Source organism: Arvicola amphibius, chromosome 13 (genome assembly GCF_903992535.2).
Source record: "Arvicola amphibius chromosome 13, mArvAmp1.2, whole genome shotgun sequence".
Lineage (NCBI taxonomy): Eukaryota > Metazoa > Chordata > Mammalia > Rodentia > Cricetidae > Arvicola > Arvicola amphibius.
In genome coordinates this window covers 19,800,321-19,826,074 of record NC_052059.1, presented here as the reverse complement: position 1 = coordinate 19,826,074, position 25,754 = coordinate 19,800,321, and the positions used below count along the sequence as shown (strand labels likewise).

General features: G+C 40.0%; 1 protein-coding gene across 1 annotated transcript in view; it reads right to left on the bottom strand.

Moving 5' to 3' along the window:
• Positions 1 to 19,501, bottom strand: part of Klf12 (Kruppel like factor 12) — a 247,326-nt gene extending 227,825 nt beyond the window's left edge. The window contains exons 1-2 of the mRNA XM_042054071.1: positions 19,480 to 19,501; positions 1,686 to 1,775 (exon numbers count right to left, since the gene is read on the bottom strand). Of these exons, the coding sequence (XP_041910005.1) occupies positions 1,686 to 1,751 (66 nt within the window). The 5' untranslated portion in view covers positions 1,752 to 1,775; positions 19,480 to 19,501. The remainder of the gene's footprint in view (positions 1 to 1,685; positions 1,776 to 19,479) is intronic.
• Positions 19,502 to 25,754: the final 6,253 nt, after the last annotated feature.

The window sequence follows — 25,754 nt, the reverse complement described above, 5'->3', positions numbered from 1 at the left end:
TATTGTTATAGATTATTGGGCTGGTGACAATGACCCCTGGTCCACACCATGGATTACGAGTTTCTGTAGGTTTTTGCTTTCTCTTACATGTACGGTTTCAATAGATTTATTGCCGTTCATGTTGCAGAAAGTTTGATGAGATAAAAGAGACGCCGGGAAATACAGACTGCCGTTCTCCCTCTTCTCCCCTATCGGCAAGAAAAGACTCTCTTACCTACATGATGATACGGAGGGATCACACAGAGATGAATTTCACTAGGCTCGTGACAAGAGTTGAGGTTTTATGAAATGAATTAAAGACGGCAGACTGCTAAAGAAACAGGGCAACACCTTCCTGCTGTTAGGTTAGCTCATCAAGGTTAGAGCTGACGGCACGGGTTGGACCTTCAGGAAGGCTGGCCTAATGAGCCTGAGTGGAAAGCACAGATGAGCACATGAATGCTTGCCTACGAGCACTGCGACTGTGTCTTCTTTTCCTTTCATGATGCTCTACTCTCTCAGCATCGAGAAGTCCTGATTCCAGCGTAGAGACCGGGGGTTGTAAGGGTTGAACATTACACATTTCCTTTCAGACTTAAAAGACTCAATGCCAGATATAAAGATGAAGTGCCACCCTCTGCCGGAATAGAGACCCATTTCAAACACAGGCTTGCGCTGGGAAGGAGAAATAACGCTGTGATGCCACAGATGGCCAGGAAATGCAAAGGAAGGTGGAAGTAAGTGAACAGAACTCAGGGGCTACTGCAGGTGCATAGCCTCTGCAGCCATTACAAGGACAATGAAACATGAAGACATTAAGACCGAGGGGGATCCCAGATGGACTTACTCACACTGATTTCTATCCTATCTTTCTGGGATGCTAATTTACATTAAAAATTCCTTTGGATCCCTCAATTACAAAATTACTGATGTTTAGTATTGATTTCTTATATTAGGACAGACTTTACTAAGGCGGATTATGTTCTTTGGTTAGCTTTTTGTGCTGCTTACGTGGTTTCAATGTTATAAGGTATGTAGCCAGTGTGTACACAGGGAAAGAGTGATTTCTTCTTTAAATACCATGGTCGGACACCACTGTAATTGTTATATTGGATTTGTGTTTTTGATTAGTGCAGCTTTAAATGTTATCAGTAATAACCTATGTACCGTCACACGAAATCTGTGCTCCTAGACACTGTTATTGTATCCCTACGTTTGTTCATGAGTTTAGCTATGTTTTGTTAAATCAAGTTCCTTTTGCTTTTGGGTACTTTTCACAATAACTGTCCCAATTTTACCAACCATCTCCTAGGATTAGTAAAATTATAACAATGGGGTGGAGAGCTAGATACAAATACAAAAAAAAACCATCCCTTTAACCAATAATAATGTTCCTGTGCCTGTTCTCAGTCATTGCCTAAATTAGAATTTCACATGGAGGAATTCTATTCCCATCTCATTTTAAACATTTTCTCCTTACTTTGGTCTCAGTAGCTTTCCGACAGCAATTTTAACTCAGTCAATAGGTGTCTCCTAAGGTCAGCAAGTTTCAGAACATTGTCCCCTCCAAAGGGGAGGCTGACGTCTAAGGTTGCACGAGGGTAAGAATCAATTTCTTAGGCGAGGGAAAGAGAGAGAAAGCTGCTCTGGAAGTGAATGGACCAGGCATGGGGAGGTGGGGGGCATCTATGGAGATCTCTGCTTACCCCTTGTTCAGATTCCAAAAGCTCTGTTTTGACTCTGACGGCCGGCATCCCATCAAGCATTAGCATTCTGTTCTCACGGGTGTGGAGATTCTGAGAAGAGAAGAGAGTGGAAGATTCAGTTCTGAAGGACCAGAAGAGGACATTGGCAGGTAGTCTTCCTTCATTGCCATGCCTTCGGTACGGCTAACCTAATTCTGTAAGAAGGAAACATAATTAAATGTGAATATCAGCATAACCAATTATCCCCCTATGTGAACTTCCATTTGAAATAATGACCAGGACATTGACTGAATCAATGTGACTCTCTGACCTCTGGGTTGGAGGTCAGGCTGTAATAAACTGCAGTGTGGAAACATTACATTAATTTATATGGGGCTGGAAAATTTATAGCTCCTTCTCAATAGTGGGAGGAAATACAAGGCAAGCTTCTTTCTCTCGTCTTTAGTTCTGTTGGCTGCATTGTATACAGGCACCCATAAATGAAAAAATGCAGATAAAAATAATCTTTATACTCTTGAAGTCTGAATAATCTAAAGACAAAGTAATACAATCCTAGATTTGCTTAATTTTTAGCCCATGCCAGTTCTGAGAAAATGAAAATCTCTACATATCGGCACCCAAGGAACTATTTTAAAACAGCCAGGTCTTAATTTAAAAGTGAATAGCTCAAAGTCACCAATAGGAAACATTTTGTTATCATTCTCATAGATGTTCTGCACAGTTTACTACCTCTGAAAGGAAAGCCACATTGAAACGGTAGCTCCACAGATTCTTCAGTGTTGATGAGAAGATGAAATCAAGTTTATATTTTACGAATTCTCTCTGCTCTAGGCATATTCCGAATCAGCCATCTACAAAGGCAATCATATAGTCACACACGCAGGGCCCAGATAAGATGCATTATAAAATACATTTCAAATCTGCCAACTTCAACTTGACACACTGGCTAAACCCAGAAGCCGATGTGACTGAACCTGTGGCTTCAGAGTAGTCATTGTGCTCAATGGCCTTACAGAGGTGACAGGACACTAAAGAGATCATACAAAGTGGGCATCCATATGTGTGCGGGTGTGCGGGTAATAAAAGCATTATAGATGGACATGTATAAATGTGGATTATACGAATATAAAAAAAGTTGTCTCACATGTATGTATAACTTGTTTCTTATGGGTGAATATTATCAATTAGTGGAAAATGTACCACAAAATTTGTTAGTTGGCTATTATGGCAAAAGTTCTGTGAGTGTTCATTATATATATATATATATATATTTGTCTAAGGGGTGACAAAGGTTAGTATAATTTTCAGAGTTTGATGTTAGTACTTTTCAGGCAGCTGATTTTCACAAAAACAGTTCAACAGAATCTCCAACAAATCCCTGTTGGCTATTTTATTAGCAACTGCCACAGCACGGTTCGTGAAGCACTCCTGACTTCAGTTCTGGTTTTTTTTTTTTTTTTTTTTTTTTGCTTTTTTTTCGAGACAGGGTTTCCCTGTAGTTTCTAGAGCCTGTCCTGGAACTAGCTCTTGTAGACCAGGCTGGCCTCGAACTCAGAGATCCGCCTGCCTCTGCCTCCCGAGTGCTGGGATTATAGGCGTGCGCCACCACCGCCCGGCTGAATGTATTTATTTTCTATTACCCAAAGAAAGCTTATCTTCAGTGTTCTCCTCATTGCTCTGGTAAAACTTTTACTTCTCCTTTGTGCACTTTTGTGGAGTCGGTCACTGACTTTAGTTTCCCTTCAATGTCACTTATGCAAATCAAAATACTGGTGAACTCAATTAACTTCCTCCAGACTTAAAATCTCTTCTCCAAGCCGGGCGGTGGTGGCGCACGCCTTTAATCCCAGCACTCGGGAGGCAGAGGCAGGCGGATCTCTGTGAGTTCAAGACCAGCCTGGTCTACAAGAGCTAGGTCCAGGACAGGCTCTAGAAACTACAGGGAAACCCTGTCTCGAAAAATCAAAAAAAAAAAAAATCTCTTCTCCAAGGCCTGAGGTTGTTAACACACAAGTGAGGCAGCATTCTCAGACTTGTCACTTGTCCCCTGTTTGCTACAGCGGCTCTGGGGGAAGTCTCTCTGCAGCTAGGCATCTCTCCACCTCTCAGCCAGCTTCTCCTGGGAGCTCTGGGAATCTCCCTTCACAAAGCCTCCCAAGGCCGCTGGGTTGGTAGACAGTGAGAGATGAGCAGACACTGCTTCCTACCCTGGAGCAGGTCTTGCCAAAGATGAGGAGGCAAGAGGAAGCCTGGGTCAGGCCAGGAGGGAACAGGGAGCTGCAGGAAAGGGAGGTTTAATGAACTGTTAGAATCTGATTAGGGGCTAATGTCCCTTCTAGTTCTCTGGACCAATTTACAGCTGGTATACCCTAACTACTGTCCCACTAGCTGGGATAAACTCATGAGTTTAAGAAACGCAGGCTAGCCAGAGTTTTGAAGTTAAAATCTGGTGAGTTTTCATGACTGGGACCATGGTTCGTGTAGCACATTTAAATCACTATATTTTCACATTTTTTTTCATTGTTGATCTTGAAATTCTACAAATATTCAAGTAAAATTTAGCTTCATGTAAGTGAAAAAGTAGCCACGGTTTATTATTATTTTTTAGTGAAGTTGTTTCTGGGAACAGTTCCCACTTTGCTTTCCCAGGAGCATGCCCAGCCTCAGCCATAAAAGACACCCTGAGCCGCAATGTGAACAGCTGGGGGAACAATGCCTCCGCAGCCAAGTTCTTTCCATTGGTGCAGTAATTGATAATTAGGGCAGATACATCACAGCACACACTCACATGAAGCCTGTTAACCTCCACACGCAGGATTCTAACCCCACTCAATAGACGTAGAAGCCCTGAGAGTCCCAGCGTCTTCAACCATCAGGGAGGTGCTGGGGGAGGTGATGCGGTACGTCGTGATCAGACAGAACTTGCAATATTTCTCTGCAAAAACACTCACAAATTTATTCAGTGCATAAGAAACATAGGATGTCAGCTGACTTTAGATATTAAATATGTAATAAGCTCTGACAATTTGAAGTTGCTGTCAAACATGTCTTGCTATGATCGCACTGAAGATGTAGTTGTATGGATCGATAGTTCCATTGATTCCCAAGAGGTAAATAAAATTATACCACCACCAATATTGGTGTTGTGGTGCAACTTCCATTGTAATCAACACTGTGATATTATAAGTTCATCACGATTATATTTTATACTGTTCACATATATATATATATATATATATATATATATATATATATATATATATATACTCATACACAGTGTATACAACTTATTTCTTTTGAGTGAATCTTATCAATTAATGCAAAAAGTGCCACAAAATTTGTTAGTTGACTCCTGCAGAAATCTAAGTGAACTTAATAAGAATGTGCCTTAGGTGATTTCTACACGCCAAGTACAACCGATGACATAGTACCCCAATGCATAGTTATTGCGGCCAGAAGTCATATGACTACCGAGGTGACCGGTCTAAACACCTCACAATACTCAGAACTGAGGTGCAGCAGGAAGGACTGATCTGCAGTGACAGCGTTGCAGACACTCATGCAGTGCGGTACACTGGTCATCTTCTACAACCTGCAGCAGGATTGTACTCACCACTTCCCATCACTTTGCTCAGCTTAAATGTTAAAGATGCCTTCTGTCTCCAGGGCTTGCGATTCTTCTTATGGCACCACAGCATCCATACCTGACAGGTGCTTTCATTGCTCATACACAAGATTCAGAATCGAAAGTAACAGAGAAACGTGTGCTGGTGGTCATAACATATCTTTATACTAGACTTTAAAATATCTAACACTCAATAAGTTCTCAGCCAATACTTATTAAACCAATGAAAGAAACCATAAATTAAAACCATAAGATCAACTAATTCTGCTGCGACCCTTTAATAGAGTTCCTCATGGTGTGCTGATTCCCAACCATAAAATGAATTCATTGCTTCTTCATAACTGCAGCTTTTCTACTGCTATGAATCATAACGCAAACAGCTGATATGCGATGCCGCAGGGGTTGCGACACAAGGGTAGGAAAGTCGTCTTATCTATCTGAGATGATAAATCCATTGCTCTCAGGTGGGAAAAGCATAGGGGAAATCCTGCAGCTACAGAATTCTCTCTATTTGTGAAGAATAAATATAATTTAGTATCAACAAAAGGCTAGCAAGGATGTAGACAAAAAGAACCTTTATTAGTGATGGGGCCTGCTATCATTTCTGTCCTCCAGCCCCTGTCAAAAACCCTAGGTCAGATCAGTGTTCCACCGCATGCACACCTGAAGTAATGTAAGTAACAGAAGCTTAGACAAGAGCAGGAATGGTCATAAAGAAGCTCTGGAAAGTCTTCATCTTGCACAAAAAGATTTTACCTTGTTCCTATGATGTCTAGAGCCATGCTTCTGTGGAAGAGGAGGAGAAAAGAAATGGGAGTTCACTTAAATGACATGCTCAAAAGTGGAGCAGACATGAATCCAGGTCCCCAGAGGGCAGAGGCAGGTGGATCTCTGTGAGTTCAAGGCCAGCTTGGTCTACTAGAGTGAGTTCCAGGACAGGCTCCAAAGCTACTGAGAAACTGTCTGAAAAAACAAAGAGTGAAGCCGGCAGATGTGGACTGATAGCTTTGTTTTGACATATTTTCTCACTTTATTTTTGTTGTGGTTTATTCAAACTGTATTTATTATCTGTGTAATTAAAAGAAATGTGTGATTAATTTGATGTATAAAAAAGTTAAGGAGGTTTTTTTTTTTTTATTAAAGGAAAAACAAATGAGGAGATTAGAAATCCAATTTCCCAACAGGTTGATGCTCAGGAAGTATAGGAGAATCACTTTCATTCCTTAGGCAGAATGAGCAATGTCACAAACATTCCCTGGCAGGTACACACGTTACTATTAAAATTTAAGGAAGACAAGTCTAAAACCCCTGCAGGGGAAGATCCAGGCGCTTAACTGTCTGCATTACACTTAAAACTGACGCATTGAATCCACTAGACTTCTTCAAGTTGACTCTCCATGAATGGTTTCAGTTATTATGGTGATGCAGAGGTAGGTGCAATGATGTCTAATCTGGGCCTGACATAAGCTTTTCATGTACTAGAAGATTCTGTAGATACTTACACTAAAGTATTTACCATTCTGCCAGACAAGAAAGCAAGGGCCAAATATATTTCTCTCTACTACAGACTAGTCAATGACTGTATTTCAAATATTTCATTAGTATAAAAAATCAATCTTTGCCATTTTCTGGGGATATATATATACACATTGATATATCATATATTTATATATGATTGACATCTGTCAGATTTTTTTAAAATGACACTTTCTGATAATGATTATAATTAGAGTCTTGGCTTTTGTACAAAAGTTTCATTACCCTGGGTCTTTCATCATAAAGCCAATTTCTCAGGTTATATATAGAAAACTCTATCTGAGAAAATTTCTAGAGTTACTGAGAAAAATACTATGTCCTCACCAATGATCAGTTTGGAAGAACTAAAACATCTATGGGACTTGTGGCATACGTGATGCTTAGAGTTCACAGCTCCTAACAAAAACGAGGAGAAAATGAGGGGGGAATAAAATGAAAAATCAACTCCTCTTCTTCCATTTATCAACACAAGGTCACATGGCCCTAGAATTACAATGATGGGAGGGACACAGAGCAGAGACATCTTTGGGAACCAGGGTTCTCTCCCTCTCCTACCTAGGCAGGAAAATCAGAATGTCATTGTTCAATTTGCAGACATTACTCAGTTAGAAGATCCATAGAGACTAAGGCATCGGGGATTCCACACATTTGTACATTGAGATTGGCATATTTTATAAGGTAAGTGTTCAGGTTTAAGAAAAGGAATTTTGTCAAGGGTATTTAAGGGCAAAAAACCTGAACAGATATCTTACTCAAGATAACACATATAGCAAGTGAGCATGTAAATAAAAAGGCTTACTCTCCTCACATGGCTAGAAAAATAAAATTAAAATAAAAAGAAACACTTAGGAGACTGGTCAAAATCTAAAGCCATCATACTGATAACCACCACCTCATGCACACAAGCAGGAAAGGTGTTTGGATTTGGTACAGGTAGGAATGAACACACTTTGAAGATAGTGTAGCTGCTTCATACAAAACTCAGCAATATGGTCAGCGAATTCTGCTATCACACTCTTTGTAATCACCCAAATAACATTTGCATTATGTTGCCCATAACTGACCAAATCAGAACTGGAAAGCAACCGAGACTGCCTTCCATCCACAAGTAGACAGACTGTGACACTTCCAGCCAGAAGAATACACTCTGCCCTACAAAGATATCAAGTTGGTTAGTGAGAGGACCCAAGGGATAATGGCAATTGTAGCCAAGTCTTAACAATTTGAGCTCTATCCCAAGTATCCACATGGTGGAAGGAGAGAAATAATATCAGTCAGTTGTCGTCTGACAGTGACATGTGCATGCACACACACACACACACACACACACAAAGACACAAACACATGAACATGCACATGCACACACACTAGATAGATAGATAGATAGATAGATAGATAGATAGATAGATAGATAGATGATAGATAGATAGATAGATAGATAGATGATAGATAGATGATAGAGAGAGAGATAGAGAGATAGAGAGATAGAGATAGATAGATAGATAGATAGATAGATAGATAGATAGATAGATAGATAGATAGATAGATAGATAGATAGATAGATAGATAGAGATAGATAGATGATAGATAGATAGATAGATAGATAGATAGATAGATAGATAGATAGATAGATAGATAGATAGATAGATAGATAGATAGATAGAGATAGATGATAGGCAGGCAGACAGACAGACAGATAGATAAGTCTTTAAAGATATCAAGGCCTGAAAGGACATGGAGGACCCTCCATCACTGTCATGGAGTGAAAGGGAGCACGCTGAAATGGCTGTACACTGAGTGATGATGACTGTACAACTTGTTGCAAAAAACTAAAACCATGAAGATGATGAGACCACCCCTGGGCTCCAGGGGTTAACAGGGAGGGGTGGACAACAGACAGAACACAGGGGACCTGAGGGCAGCCTTGTATCAAAACTCATATCTCCCTTGAAATGTACATGAAGAATAACACCTGACACAAGCCACAGACTCGGCATGCTGATGATGCACCCGTCCGGGGTCATCGGTCCTCACAATGCAGCACACAAACACAGTTCACTTGTGACACTGAGGAGAACTGCAGTTGTGGGGAGCAGGCAGGCGGATGGGCATCGCAAAGTCTGCTCTATTTTGCTGTGTATCTCTGAAAACAGCTTATTAATTTAAAACGATCCTCTCTTGTAAACTTAATTTGATGTTTCATTGGAAAGAATTTAAAAGAATACATTCTGAACAGTGATTCCCCCAAAGTATAATTTAAAAACTAGATAGAAATCTCAGTGTTTTGGTTCTTACTGTACTCAAACTGAAATAAAATGGGAGAGTACTACTTCCTAAAAATAAGCACTACTGCCAAGTCTACAAAACTAATCAAAGTAGTAGATTATGGCCACAGAGTTCTAAGTAGACCCCTCACATACTATTTCATACCATTTAAATGTTTTGTGTTATATTTATCTATTGCTGGTGGGAGTGCAAACTTGTACAGCCTCTTTGGAAATCTAATTTTCTCAGAAAATTAGAAAACAGTCTACCTCAAGACCCAGCAATACCACTTCTGGGTATATACCCATAAAAAGTTCAATCATATCACAAGGATTAGTTGACTATGTTCATAGAAGCACTATTTGTAGTAGCCAGAACCTGGAAGCAACCTAGATGCCCCTCAACTAAAGAATGGATAGAGAAAATGTGGTACAGCATTGGAGTACTGCACAGCGGATAAAAATAATGACATGCTGAAATTTGCAGGCAAATGGATAGATCTAGAAAAAACATTGAGTGAGGTAACCTAGACAGAAAGACAAATATAGTATATACTCATTCATAAGTGATTTTAGACATAAGGCAAAAAAAAAAAAAACCAGACTACAACCCAGCCACAACCCCAGAGAACTTAGACAACAAAGAGCACCCTAAGACAGGCATATATGGATCTACATAGGAAGGAGAAAAAGACAAAACTTCCGAGTAAATTTTGAGCATGGGGTCACAGGGGAGGGCAGAGAGGTTAAGGGGAGAAAGGGAGGGAAGCAGAGAAAAATGTAAAGCTCAATAAAAACAATAAAAAAGAAAACCAAATGAAATTATATTACTCTACACTAATTTTAAACCTCTTGCAAGAGCTATAGAAATACTTGGTCAATAATTTGAGTATTAAAAGAAATGAGAAATTATTTTTTATTCAATACATGCTCTTCTAAAATAAAGGAAATTGCAACTTGGTGCACTAAATTCATTAAATATAAGACTAAATGCAAATTAAAAACATAGAGAAGTTCTCTTTACACTGTGGGATAGCAGAAGCATAGAAATATAAAGGTGGAGTGGGTAGTAGTGATAGCCTGAATTTTGTATCCCGAGAAAATATCTGGTGGATAAAAAACAAAACAAAACAAAAAACAGGAAACAAAAACCGGATTCTGAGTTCCAGAAATCTCTCTCAATTCATCTTACTTTTGTGTTTCCAATTTCCAAATTGACAATGTAAATATTTAAGGATTATTCTGAGTATGACGATTTACAACTTTTAAAGAACAGAATGAGGTTTAAATTTGTTTGGGGAATATCTGTCTATCTATTGAAAAATTTCAATCTTTGTGTGTGCGTGATATGTGTATATAGGTTTGTGTGTATGTATGTTCATGCTCACTGTGGATACATATGTGCAATGGAGTATACATATGTGGAGGCCAGAGGAGAACCCCAGGTTCTTGTTTTTGGCTTCATCTTGTTTGTGACAGTCTCCTTTTCGCTGCAGCCTATGCCAGGCAAACTTGAACTTGCTCAGATTTTCCCTGTCTCCACCACCTATCTGCCGCCCACTACAGGAATTCTGGGGTACTCAGTGCTCACTACAATGCTTAGCTTTCTGTCTGCTTTGGGGATTGAGAATGGGCCCCCTGCTTGCCCAGCAAGTGCTTTGCCAATGAGTCTGTATCCTGCTCTGGTTATCAATTATCTTTTAAGCTAACAAGTGATGAGCAAAATAATTCCTTGTTTCGTGATGGCAGGAGGTAGAAATAGGTAGTCAAACTAGCTTTGAACTTCTGCAGTCAGCTTCATCCACACAAGGGCCAGGGTTCAGAGATTACAGAATTACAGGTGTACTATCATGCTTGGCTCCATTTTTTTTAATGAATAAAAAAAAGAACTTCTGGTAGGTTAGAACTTGCATATCACTGAGAATATCAATCAATACCTTTATGTTGTTTTAAGTGTTTAGTTGGACAACACTTAATAAATAAAAAATAATTTGTCAAAAAGCAGAATCATTAACGTGCAGCTACCTCCAGTCTCTTAACGAAACATTCTATTTATACTTACACCAGCAATTTATTCTAAAATAAGGAACAGAAGCTCACATCTTCTCATGAGTTCATAAATGTGAACAAAGAAAATAATTGGGGGAAAAAATCCCACTGCTTGATGACAAATGGGAACAAACTCATCCCGATGAGATTATGAGGGACAACTTGGAAAAGGCTAGAAGGTCAACTCCAGTGCCTAGTTTGACAATGACAACAGCAAACATGGACAGCTCTCACTGGTTCTTTAAAAGACACTGTGATGAATGTCTACAATTTAACTGAATATTGTTCAGGATCTTCTGTGAGAATGGTGGGTAATAACAATGTGATGATGTACGTTGTGTTAGAAGATGCAGATCAGTCTTGTGTGCCTGGTTCTTTTCTGCATCTGACTTAAATCATCTGCATCAGGTACAGGAGATGGTTCTCAGGAAAGGAACCTACCATCAAGCCTGAAAACCTGAGTTTGATCTCAGAAACAAAGATGGTAAAAAAGAGAACTGATTTCTAAAACCTGATCCCTGACCTCTTCACATGTGCCATGGTGTATGTGCACTCACACACAGATATACAAAAAGAAAACAAATAGATGAACATAATATCTTTAAAAGATCATGTCTCCAAATTTAAATATCAAAAAGCAAGTTCATGCACCAGGGAATTCCTCAGACTTATAGCCAAGATAGAAGGCAGGGAGTATACAAAAGTTACCATAGATTTCAGAAACACTGAGAAACTTAAGACATCTTTGGGTTGGTGAGTGCCCCTACATGTTGTGGACATCACAGTGTGGGATCAAGGTAAGTTATAAGGGCACACCTAGGATATTCTGATATGATAATGTTGCCATGAACTTAGCAAAGCATATGAAACAAGCCAAAATCCAAGACAGGATTGTAAAAGCTTCCCAACTGTGATGGATAATATTGTTTGCCAAGTTGACAGGATCTAGGACACAATCACATAGGACACAAGCCTCTGGGCACAACGGTGTGGGGTCATCAAGACTGGGGAAGCCTGCTGACCATGGCTGGGAGAGATTATCTTGATTAGGCTCACTGAACTGAGAAGATCCATTCTGGATGTGGGCAACATCATTTCTTGGGACTGGCTTCTGGATCCCACATGCATGCACGCATGCACACACATACACATACACTGTGCTGTGGATCAAGATACCATATTGATTCCATATTTTAAGTGTTACATATTTTAATAGATACACACTGCCACTAGTAAAAGTACATTTTCCTCAGCCAGCAATTCTGTCAAATACTTACATAAGATCAATGACTTTAGGAAAAGGTATTTGTGTTTCAGTTAAGATGTTTTATGTTAAAAGTATTCCCTATTTTTGGTGGCCTATTTCTTCATCTTTCCATAGAAAGTAGATTAATCTCATTTCTCTATCTAAAATAGGTAAGAATTCTATCCTCTGATAACATCACTACATGCCTAGGTAAAACAAGTGATCGACTGTTCCCTACCCAGAGAACTTGTACTCTGTCCCTGTGGCCCTTGGTGACCCTCACACTGTGGACAGTCCACACAAGAACAATGTGGAGGCCGACCACCCTCAAGGCAGGAAACACAGAGAGTCTCATCCGGTTGCATACTCCTCTGGAACTCCTATTTCATTTTGCACTGCTTCTATTCAAAAGTAAACATCTTCAAATTTTCAATTCTCATAAAAGGCCTGGGGTGAGTGGGATATCATAGGAGGTTATTAACCCACCGTTCCAGCAGACTTTTAAGCTAGAGAATGATGATCTCACGCCAACGTGCTACCTCTCTGAGCCGTTCCATGGCTACAGCGTAGTTAGAGCAAGCTACCCTCCTGCTAAGTTAGTGGAGTTGTTGACGCAGGCAGTTTGGCAGAATCCATCAAAAACCATGAAAATATATATGCCTTTTGTCCTGGAGAATTCAACTCTTGGAACTGATCCTAGATGAAAAGCAAGGATGAGCAGAATCGTATTTATTTTCCCACTGTTCGTCGTTAGTAAATATGGGAAGCAACCTACAGGTCCCCAAACAGAATAATAATTAATTAAATCATCATGAGCCCATGTAGTTAAAATGTCACAAATGCTCACTTCAAATGACAGAAATGTGCCCACTAACATACAACAATGGCTAGTTTAGATAGGCAGGTGTCAATTTCCAAAATACCACATATTTTGTACAAAAATCTGTTATATTCTCTATATTTTTAAATATGAAAATATGGATACAGATAGCAGATAAATAGTTAAATTTCATCCTGTATGGAAGCAGCCTTGTTTTTCTTGCCTCATATGTCTCTAACGAGTATATAATGAACATGTATTACTTCGACAAAATAATACCACAAGTGAATAAAAAGTTATTTTTTTTTTTCAAAGAAACCATCTGAAAGAAGAAGGATTAGAAAGAGGATTGAGGAGGCACTCCTTCCAAGTGTCATAGCGAGGCTCTGAAATGCACAGTCCACAGAGGTCACAGAATCTGTTTGCCGGGGAGATTGTGAGAAAAGGGGAGCGGCCTCTCCTTTTGAGCGCAGCTTGAATGCCATCTTGACCTCCGTGACCTCCTGCCGCTCATGTGGAAAAAAGACTAAGCCAAAATACAATTTTCACTCACTGACACAAAAGGTAGTCAATTCCTTAGACTGCCCTGATCCCCTGAAATCCTTCACCCTCCGCCAGGGAAAGTAACCCAGACATCTCTCGCCCTACTCTGCAAGCTGATGACCTTGGCTGTATGCGCCCGGCAACTTGCTTGAGCATTAACCATAAATGCCACTGAATATTTGTTCATCGTGTGCAATGCACTTACTCCAATTGTATCTAACTGATTGTTCCATGAAAATAAAGCTTGTACGGGCTGAAGAGATGGCCCTGGGGACAATGTGCTTGCTACACAAGTATGGAGACAGGAATTTAGATCCCCAGAACTTACACAAAAGTTGGATTGGCTTGGTGCCCACCTTTAATCCTCGCATTTGAGAAATAGAGACAAGAGATACCCATGGCAATCTGGCCAGCTAGACTACCCAAATTTGGAATTCCAAGTTCATCAAGAGACTAGATCCACGGAAATTAAAGTTTAAAGTAATTGAGGAAAATATCAGACATCCACCTGTTGCCCCCACATGCAGGTACATACACATATACATGTACCTGCATGTATATATTTATATACATGTGTAAACACATGTACAAGCATACATACTCATATGCATATGCAACCACACATACAAGCATCCATGCACACAATACACATGAAGGAGGAAAATGAAAAATTATAACTAATTTCAGCCACTTAAGTGTTCCCATCATAAGACAAAGGAAATGGTGGCACCTATTAAAATATTATGCATGCTTACCTGTAAATTTTACAACTAACAATGACAAAGTGATCAAAACTATTGGAAAAATTTGAAGAAAAATTAATATGTTCAGTTCCTTTGCTATGAAATGGTATCTAAAACCTGCTTTCTTGTTTCCCCTGTGAGCACATATTTAATATTGTGTGGGGATATAATTAAATGCATTTTTTGAAATAGTGTTCCTAGCATCGGCCAAAGGAAGAGATGATGACAGGCTTGTGTGAGAGTAGAAGCAGCTGAATCAAGAATGCCAGGTTACAATAACTGCCCCCAGTTATTCAAACTGAGAAACTGAGTTGGAGCCAATGAAGAGAGCCATAGAGATGCTAAAGAAAAGGATCCAGACTGGACTGCAGAATGTGATCGAAAAGTAAAAACAATGCATGGCAGTATTTGAAGCCAGAGGGCCAGGGGTTGGCTGTGTGGAATGGGCACTTTAGAGACCATGCTCCAAGACGTAGTTTCTGCTTTGGGCTTTTTGTTTTGTTTTTGGTGAGTGTGTTTTGGTAGGCAGACACGGACACTGAAAGTCTTCCTCAACTGCTCTTCATCCTGGCGTTTTAGGACAGGTATCTTTCACCGATTTACCTGAACAGGCTGGACCAGCCCAAGGGGTCCTCTCATCTCCTCTCCACATCAGTAGAAGTAAAAATGCACCCCACTGTGTGAGAAATTTGCCTGGATGCTGACATCAACTCAGGTCACCATGTTTGCACAGTAAACATTTTACCAAGCATTCTTCCCAGCCCCAATCAGCTCTTCTTCCAGACAGTCAGCTTTCTAATATGGAAAAACCTTGGCCATGAGCTTCATAAGCAAAGCACATGACACAGAAAAGCAATTTTTAAGGTATTTTATTCTCTGCACCAAGCAGCTAAGTCTTGTGATTTTGATGAAACAGTAATCTGGCCACAAAGGACATCTTTGCCTTAATCAGAAGGTCACACTTTTGAATAGTATTTTTAGACAATTTTAGAGTTGGGTTTCCTGAGTGGGTGAACAGTTTGTTCTTTTCATTGCAAATTTAAAGTAGGATGAGAATAATCTGAATGAAAATAGTCCTACTCTATTTTATCTAAGAGGTAAAGGACATAGGTTGACATTTTCTTGATGATTCAGGCTACAATTAGTAACATGGATGACCAAGCAATGCTGCATACAGAGATAAGTTCAGGATGCTCTGAGGTGTGTCTACACTCAATGACCTGAAACTACTGGACCTCACGTAGCCATCGTATTAGAGGAGGTCAGGCTGTGACATCTTAATCTGTTCCTGCTCTTTTTATAGATGCTGTTCTGTCTGAAGGTGGACAAGATGGCAGGCTGTGACGTATGTGGACATAGGTTGATCGGTCCTAGCTGAATGAGCTTGGATATATCATTTAGTATCTTTGGACTGAAGGTAAAGAATTTCAGCTAGGTGACTCCTGGGGCCCTTTTTTCATGTTTCTTCTCATCTGTTGTGTAACTTGCAAACCAAAAGAGCAACCTACTTGGATTTGCGAAAAAAAAAAAATAAAACAAAAACAAAAGAAATACACTCAAGCAGTGTATTTCCTTATAACAAAACTATGCCCTTGGCATCTCTGTATCTTTTACAGAGGCCTTACTTATGTAATTCTTATTTGTTTGTAGGTTGTTTCTGAGTCACTGAGAACTTTTCCTTTCTCTTTGGTCTCCTGTCTTTTCCTTTCAGATACTGCCCAAAACCTTAGTGTACCTTCTCCGGTAGCGGAGTATCCCTCCTGGTTTCTTTAAAGGTTTTCTCCAGACAATGAGGCTGCTTGTCCAACACTTGGCTGACTTCCATGCTAGCATAAGTCAAATGCCACAGCTTTTGCTCTTGCCTGTCTCTACCTTCCTCTTTTGGGCAGCTGCTGAGATTTACAGCAACCTCTCCTGGAGCTTTTTTTAAATGTTGGTAAGAAGAAGATGTCAATGTTGGTGCCATTTCTTTGTCTGTGTTTAGGTTCTTCAGAAGATTAAATTCTCTTGAGGATACAGACCCCTGTGTTGTTTATATTTGTATCTTCCAACCCCAGCACAGTGGTTGACATCTACATGACCCCATTTAACAACGTGTCATTTTTTATGTATTCTTCACTGGGCTGTCCTCAACTCCTTTTGGCATGCACTATATGTAAAGGTATGAAAATACATAATTTACATCTATGTGTTAGATACATACGAACTTGTGCCTAAACTCCACTTTTTGTTCTTACCATTTAGGACTTTTGCGCAGTTTCTGATTGCCTTTCATGGAAACTTTACAAATCCGGATGGCAGTGTTAGCCGGCATTGCCGAACGTGTGTTGCTAACGGAGGCCTAGTGCTAGGGGCACAGCTAGAGTTCGGAGTCCGTCATCTGAGGTACATCTGGTGTTCTTTTGTTTGACACTGGGATAGTCTATTTTCCATAGGCCATGCTGATTTCCCCTGCTTAACCACAAAGTGGCTTCTGAGGAGGAGGATCTGTCACGTAGTAGCAACACTTTCTCGAAGTGTGACTGTCTCCTGACCTGGGAATGGGAGCTAGCATTCGCCTCACCACCAGCTTTGAAACTAACCAAATGAGAAAACATGGTGGTATGCTTTATACCACAAGAAGTATTCTTCAAATATGTTTTTGCTGTGTCTGCAGGCAGAGGCGCCTGACTTGAGTTCTGGGAACCAAACTCCAGACAACTGGCAGGTGATCTTCACCAATGAGCCGTCCCTCCAGCCCCGACCACAGTATATCTTTGGACAACAACAACAACGAAAGAACAGTCCTGATTACTTTATAATCAGCCTAAGTTCTGCTTTCATTGGATCGTGGCTGCGAGGGATCCTCACAGGCTCCCTCAGGCTTCTCAATCCATTAAGGACAGACTGAGGAAACTCCTTGCTAACTATATGTGGCCAAGTGGGTGCGGCCAACTTCTGCCAGTTCTGACATATGTCAACTGACTGTACATCGGAGCATCTAATGCTATCGACTCCTAGCACACAGGCCCACTTCCACCCCCGCGAGGCACCAGACTGTTGGACAACTTGGCCGCTAGCCTATGAAAATGTGGAAACCCTAAATAAACATTAGCCAACAGAACACACACTGGCAGCTGAATCAAATGTTTAGGCCCTGAGATGTAACCAAATAAAGCGCTTGTGTATTCTAACAAATGTTTTCTTTGGAAGGCATTTCTCAGTGCAGACGCTGTCAAACGTACCCAGATTTTATGGGTTAACTCAAGAGCTGGGAACAGCAAGAGGGTGAGAGGTGCTTTGGAAACAAAATTGCATATGTTGCAAAAAAAAAAAAAGAGAAAAAAGTCAGTGTTGACCGAAGGATGGTGTCCTTAAAAATAGGAAAGTTGTTGAGGGCTTTGAAGGCAACATTTTTATAAAGAGCTATTGTAAAAAAGCATATATTATAGATTTCATGAAACTTATCTGAACTTAGCAAGCTATAAAAATGTGGTCTAGTTTTACAGCATGTGTGGATCATATCAGATATGAAAAACTGTAGCAAAGAGGAAATGAAGGACTAGGAGATCATAAATCAAGCTGTTCAGTAGTCAGAACTTTTTAATAAATCATCACTCACAAACATATTCAAAGTTTTTAGTTTGTTTGTTTTTCAGAAGGCAGTAATTTGAGGGAAGAGTCAAAATGCTATCCAAACATATGACTCTCCTCATTAAAATAAACTCCAAAGCAAATCCTAGACAGAGCATCTGATCCACCAGCCACCTCTAGTAGATACCCGAAAATCTACTAATCCCCGTCAAGGCTGTGATGTGTGATCACCCTGCCTGTGTTTGTGACTCTTCCAGGACAGTATTTTTCAAGACAGGAATAGTTATTCATCTACAAACAATAAGCCTAATTCCTCTGAGACCCCCGGATAAGAATCATCTCGTGAATATTTCTCCCAAGGCTTTAAATGAAGCAACTCTGTCATAATCTTAGGCAGTTTCCACACAACCAATAGAGCTTATGCATGACTATGGTTAACAGTAAAAATACATACTACATTCTCAGGGTAATATGAAGTATGAATAAAGAGAACTAATAGAATTTTTAGCGAACATACAAAATGACTTAAGGAGGGAGGATAGAGAGGGATTGTTTTTAAATAATTTTGTTTGCTTTTTTTCCCCTTATAGACCGAGTAGGAGTACAACTCAATGGAATCAACCAATTGGAAAGGTTTGTGAAATCAAACAAAAAGGACCAAATCAGAGGGCGAAAAAAAGCAAGACATCCTGTTATAAATACCAAAGAAAGCTATAAAATCCTGGGATGTTTTGAGAAAGGAGAAAAGTTAATATGCTTGAACATAAAATCACATCACGTTCCTAACATAATCACTACATGAGAGTTTGAAGATTATTTTAACATCACAGGATTAGATTCATCAGAATTAAGAAATGGACAGAACACAAGGCTTCCCCCGCTTTGTAAATGTTGCTCCTGCCATAAACGTTTCATTGAAGACTCCTCTAAGGTCTTTAAAAATGGGCTCAGAGTTAAATGTTTAATAATTAATCCAATCAATGAAATTATTGACAGGCTGAATAATAATTTACGACAGCAGAGTGACGGGATCCACAGCTAGGTTCAGTCAGTCTACACACACACACTGCAAACACAATTTTCTTCCTCAGTCATCTCAGAAGTGTTGAGGGTTACACCACCAGCATGGATAGGCAAACACTCTAAGCCCACTCCAAGGCTGATGTCAAGTTTCCTGTAAACTTAGAAATTTCCATTCAGTCCTCTTATCCCATGTGTCTCCGGTAGAGCTCACAGTGATCACAGCTGCCATGGACCAACAACCCAGATGAAACAAATAACTGGCAAATCGATAGGAGTTGACCCCCTCCCAGCTGAAATATTGCCCTTAGCATGACCCCCTACTGCCCTCTGCCCTCTGAAGACTGAATGCATCACCAAGAATGCGGTACACACCTCTATATAGTGAGAGCGAGATTCAGCTCAGTACCAACGGCCATCTTGCCACTGGGAGCGCATGGGAAAAAAACCTGAGGTTTCACAAGGCTCTGGCCAAGGGGGCTCTTGCGGGTGTGTACTTCCGGTATAAACATCACATCATTTTGAACAGCCCAAGGAGGGACAATTTCAGCCAGAGGCCCTTTATGGTTTTTTGTTTCTGGGTCGGTTCTGCAATAGCCAATTCAAAAAGGAGACTAGAAAGCGCCTGTTGTTTTCTGGATGATTTTGCCCTAGGAAATGTGTAAAATAACTTTGACGATGTTCCTATGGGCCACAAGGTGATTTTAAATACTTCATTCCTGTCTGAGGAACATTCCATTTCAGAAAAAAAATCTGAGCAATGGCGCTCACAGTGGTAAAGAGAAAAGCCACAGGAGGAAACAAAAAAGGACCAGGCAAACTTGAACAAACTTTAGGCCACTCAGGTATTGTAAGTAGGTAGTACTTACATTTAAGAGCTTCTTTCTACGGAAGCTGCACTTGGCCAAAAATGGGGAAGAGACAAGGAACTCATGGGCATGGCTTGCAGAGGGTCCAGCCCAGCACCTCCCCAAACCAAGTGTCCACAGTTTCTAAGCTCCAAGGGGAAATAGTTTTAAACCATGGCATCAAAATGGGAAAGAAGTATGAAGCAATTCTGGGTGAAAGCAAAGAGAGAAACTACCCAGGCTGAGGAGGTGAAGCTAAATCATGTGGCAAATATGTCCACATCCACAGGACTGAAGGGAAGTAAGAAAGGCCACGAAGAAAATGAGAACACTCATGATAGTGGAATGAAGAAGTAGAAAGTTCCATTTTAAAGAAGGATGGAGGCATCAGCTACAAAAAAAAAAAAAAACCAAAAACCAAAAAACCAAAACAGGAGCCAAAGACAGAAAGGCTAGTGAATGCGCTTTACCCTTTAAGTCGGACACGGAGAGGTCGATCCCTAGGCAATATACAAAACAACTTTGTTATTTGACACTGAAGACAGGGCACACAATTTCCAAATGTCTCATTGAAGAATCCTGCGAGGCCGGGCGGTGGTGGCGCATGCCTTTAATCCCAGCACTCGGGAGGCAGAGGCAGGCGGATCTCTGTGAGTTCGAGGCCAGCCTGGTCTACAAGAGCTAGTTCCAGGCCAGGCTCTAAAAAAGCTGCAGAGAAACCCTGTCTCGAAAAACCAAAAAAAAAAGGAATCCTGCGAGGTTCCATTTCGATTATTCCTTCTAACGTATTTCTTGGTCTGCTAGATTTCACTCTGAAGTACCTTCAGAAAAAAAATCACTTAAATCTTCATAAAGGTGGGCAGGGAGACCTGCTTCTCAAAAGGTATCTCCTGGCCTTCACACAGTAATAATATTGATAAATAAAATTAAAAGTTAAAACTTAAAAGACAGATAGAAGACAGATAGATGATCAGTGAACGTGGACTCAAAGATAAGATAAAAATAAGTAAAGGGCTTTGCAAAGTATATAAAATATATGGAACACATCTGTCTATTTAGAAGTTAAAAATAAAATGAAAACAATAAGAAAATGAGAACACATGACTGAAATACAGAGAAGTGGTTAAGAACTGAAAGTTTGTGTGTACCTGTGGGGGCGGGGGAGAAGAGAAGGAGCAGGAGAAGAAAGGAGGATGGGAGGAAAGGTCAGTGCAACTTGAATGAAAAATGAATCATTAAGGTCGAATAAATACTTAATTCAATTCCAATGAATGCAAAGAAGAAAGACAAATACACTCTTCTTTTTCTTTCTTTTTTTTTTTTTTATGGAGAAAAGTTTAAGAGGCATAGGCAAAGCCGGGAAAGTTCTATTATTAAAGAGAGAAATGCAAAACCTGGACAGAGAAATACATTTGAAATCATAATATTGTGAACTTTCCCCTTGCATGAGGAACAGATGGAAATAACAGACAGAGCCTCAAGAAAAACTAATGAGCAGTGAATGTCTCAAAGGGAGTCGTACACCCCAAGTTCACTAAATTTCGAGGCAAAGGAAAAACCCTGCAAGTGTTCAGAGGCGGAATTTCCTTCATTGGGGGGACTCAGGATGCCCCCTCTTTCTATTAGCAACAGTTGGCGTTGTAGGAAACGACACCGTGTGAATTCTAAGTTGGACCCAAGAATCTTAGAACTAGGCAAAATACCCCAGAAATAAATAGACATTTAGATATGCAAGGAGTCAGTGGATGGATGTGGAAGTGGAAGACCTTCATAAGGTGAGCTATTTAATAGTGAAAACCAAGCAAAGGAATCATTGACATAAAAACTGAAACCCAAAGACTCTACACTGTCAGTAAATTTCTAGACTGAGCGAAGATGCAATCCAGTTCCTTCATCATTAAGTCAGTCTGACCCAAGAACGTGAAAGCATTGAGTGTGCACAGTAACACAGAGTACCTCAAAGAATGAAGATCTGTATGATTTTCCTGAGAGGTGAATTCATAGGGAAATCTAGTTGGCCAAGAAATAATGGAAAGAAACAGGGATGTGCAATCAAACTGACTTAAATATAAATAGGCTGGGAGGTGGTGACAAACACCTTTCTTTAATCCAAGCACTCGCGAGGCAGAGATAGGCAGAGCTCTGTGAGTTTGAGGCCAGCCTGGGTCCAGGACAGCTAGGGCTGTTATGCAGAGAAACCCTGTCTCGAAAAGCATATATACATACATACATATTATATAGATATAACCAAATAAATGATTTGATATATAATCAAATAAATGAAGTGAGGACTTTTTCACAGGATCAAATTATATATTTTATGCTAGCAGTTAATTAGTACATTTATTAATCTCTCAACAAATCGTTAAACGGAAACTGTAAAATAAGAACTACAGTACTGTTTCCCACACGCCGAGGGCCTAGTTCGGGCCCATGGAGCCTCCACAGCTGTCAGTCTAGAGTTCATAAATTCCTATAAACTTGGTTCAGCTGTCTCTGTGGATTTAACCTTGATCTTGACCTCCCTTGCTCACATATTCCCTCCTCCCTCTCTTTGACTGGATTCCCGGGGTAGCTTGGTCTATCTGAGGGACACCTGGAAGTAGGACCAGGATCTATCCCTCGTGCATGAACTAGCTTGTTGGAGCCCATTCCCTATGGTGGGATACCATGCTCAGCCTTAATGCAGAAGGGAGGGGCCTGGTCCTGCCTCAACTTAATGAGTCAGGGTTTGTTGACTCCCCATGGGAGGCCTTACCCTTTGGGAGAAGTGGATGGGGAGTGGGCTGGGGAGTAGGCAAGGTGGGGTGGGAGGAGGAATGGAAGGGAGAACTGTGGTTTTGAATGCAAAATGGAATTTTAAAAATTCTAGAAGCTTTGCTGTTCAGAACAAAGGTTTAAAAACTTGCCTCACACGTTGCAAGCCTGGTTGCCCAGATATATGGCTATACCTCAAAATTCTTTTCAACATTTCTGTCTTCTATCCTACACGTGTTAAATAACTAACTCTTCACTTAGTTTGTCTCCTAGATATGCCTCTCACCGATACATTTCTCTTCACTTTGCAAGTCAGTCTAGATCCTGAAGACACCAACATCCATCCCCCATCTGGCAACCCTTATTTCATATTCCAATTATTTTTACACATCCTTGACTCCAAATGCAATCACATCTTTCAATATTTTTCTAGAAATTTCTTCAAAAGATACTCACTGTGTATACAGTACATATCAAAGTTCTCTTTTGAAGTGTAAGAATTTTCTTCTAGTCCTCAACCAGGCTATGACTTCTTTCTCATCTATGTCTTTATCAATACCACCTATCCTTTTCTCTGATTTATTGCTTCTAGCCTTTAGATCTCATCTTAAGTTTCCTTTTCTTTGTAACATCTTCATGCTAGTTTAAGATTAATTCATCAAGTCTGGGTTGGGTGCATCTACAATGTGTTGTCCCAGCGCCAGGCACACTCACATATGACATAATGGGATGAAGTTCTGAAGATATGTGATCTCAGGTGATATCACTGTTATCATACAATATCATACAACATCACACAATATCCTTACACATACCTACATAGTACTGTCTGTTGCACACACAAAAACTGTATTTCAGATGCAAATACTACAGTCTATTTCTCCTGGTACCACAATGAACCAAACAGCACAAAATTAAATCAAGACAAGTACAATTAAATCAAAACAAGTACAATGTTCCTTACCACCATTATCAAACACATCCTGCTTAAGTCAGAGTGTTAGGGATTGGCAGCGCAGTGGGATCCTTTATACTACTGTTTAACCATGAGGGCATGAGCAATATATTGGGATGTGCCATTCGCACAGCATCAACGTCTCTGGGAGACAAGGATACTCTGCCCTATTGTAATCTTGTAGATGGGGTGACTTGTCATGCAGCACCTGGCTATATTTGTCGCACCAAAACTCTTCCTACCCTGTAGGAATAAGCACCTTGCATTCATCGGTGATTACTACAAAATTCAACCTCAAAGACACAGAGAAAACAACACATTCAGGGTTGGAAGCCAAGCAAAAGTTTCTTAAGTGATTTTCTCAGTTACTGGGTGGGCTTGGATAGGTCATTCACAAATATATCTATCAAAATCCTTTCATGGAAATATATAATGGTCTTCTCTTTCTGTCTTTATCAGGTACTAAGGCACTGAGCCAAGGAAACCTCACCCCACATGGCAAAACTTAATGTAATATAAAAATAAAGACTGAATTATTCAAATAATGATTAAAAATCATAGGATTCTGGCAATCAAGATGGCTCAGTGAGAAAAGCTGTCTGCTTCCATGACCTATGTTTGATTCCCAGAATGCATCTACATATACATATAGAAGAGAGAACCAATTATTATATATACATAAATGTGTGTATCTTATATACAGTAAATTATATATGTATAGAAATTATATGTATATAATTTTACATGTATGTGTGTGATGATTAATTTTTATCCTCTCCAAAGCAGCAAACATTTAAACTATTCTTAAGCTAGTGACATACTTTTGGAATCTTATTCCTGGGGAGGCTGAGACAGGAGGATTAGCAGTTCGAAGTCAACCAGCAAGAGAGTAAAATCAAGAAATATCCGCCTCAACTCTACTGCAAAACACTGTCTCAAGAAAAACAAATAGCAAAATAAAATAAAGCTTCAGAGACATTCTGAAAAATCAATGTAGTGGATACAAAATGAACCGGGGAGCATAGCTCCCTAGTACTTCAATCTTGATAAATGACCATTTCAAGACTCCTCAAGGTAGAACTGAGACTTCATCATTTACACATCCCCTTTCATGCCACCCTCAACATTCTAGCATCACATCTGGCAGCTCTCCCCTGGAAACATATAAGGAGCTTCCATTATGTCTATGACAGGAGCTAACATACTGAGCCAAGCCAGCCCAACCTCACACTGCACACATTTAAATAGAATATAAAAGTAAAGGCTAAATTATGTCAGTGATGATAGAAAAAGAAAACAAAACATAGAATCCTGCAGACAAAATGGTTAGAGAGTTAAGCTGACCCCTACCAAGTCTAATAACCTATGTTTGAGCCCCTGGTGGAAGGAGAGAAACAGTCCCCACAAACTGTCTTCTGATGTTTGTACATTTGCCATGCCATCATAACAACACCCCTTTCTATACCAAAGTAATTAAATTAAATTTAAAAATTAAAAACCACAGGATTTCACCAAATTAATTGGTTTAAAGCACCAGAGTGTATATGGAAAGGCAAAAGGACCAGAATAATTAACACAATATTAAAAAGCAACCAACTACTAGGAGACTAACAACTTCCCTTCACAAACTACTTGACATAAAGCTACAGGTTGTGTGTTATCAACTAACTAAACTAAACTTTATAATAAATAAACCAAACGAAACTAAAAAAATAAGTACAGAACAAGGATTCAAAGCAAAGTCCCCTGTGATTGACCTATATAACATAGGCAAATTAGCTTTGAGGGAGAAAAAGGAAAGAATCAGGACAGAGAGAAACCAAGCTGGGGCTGAGCCAGAAGTGTCCACCTCACTGGCTGTTACAGTGCAGGAGAATGCTATAAGGGTTGTTTGGAGAAACAACTCATCACAATTACACCCAAACAAAGAGTGTACAATATTGAACTACCTGGTAACATAGTGCAATTGGGGGTGTGAACGGTCTAGAAAGAACCAACCACTTCCATACCAGATTTAAGGCTCACACGCAGGATGGAATACATACCTGGCACTATAAAAATGATACCAGTCAATGGCTATTCATGTTACA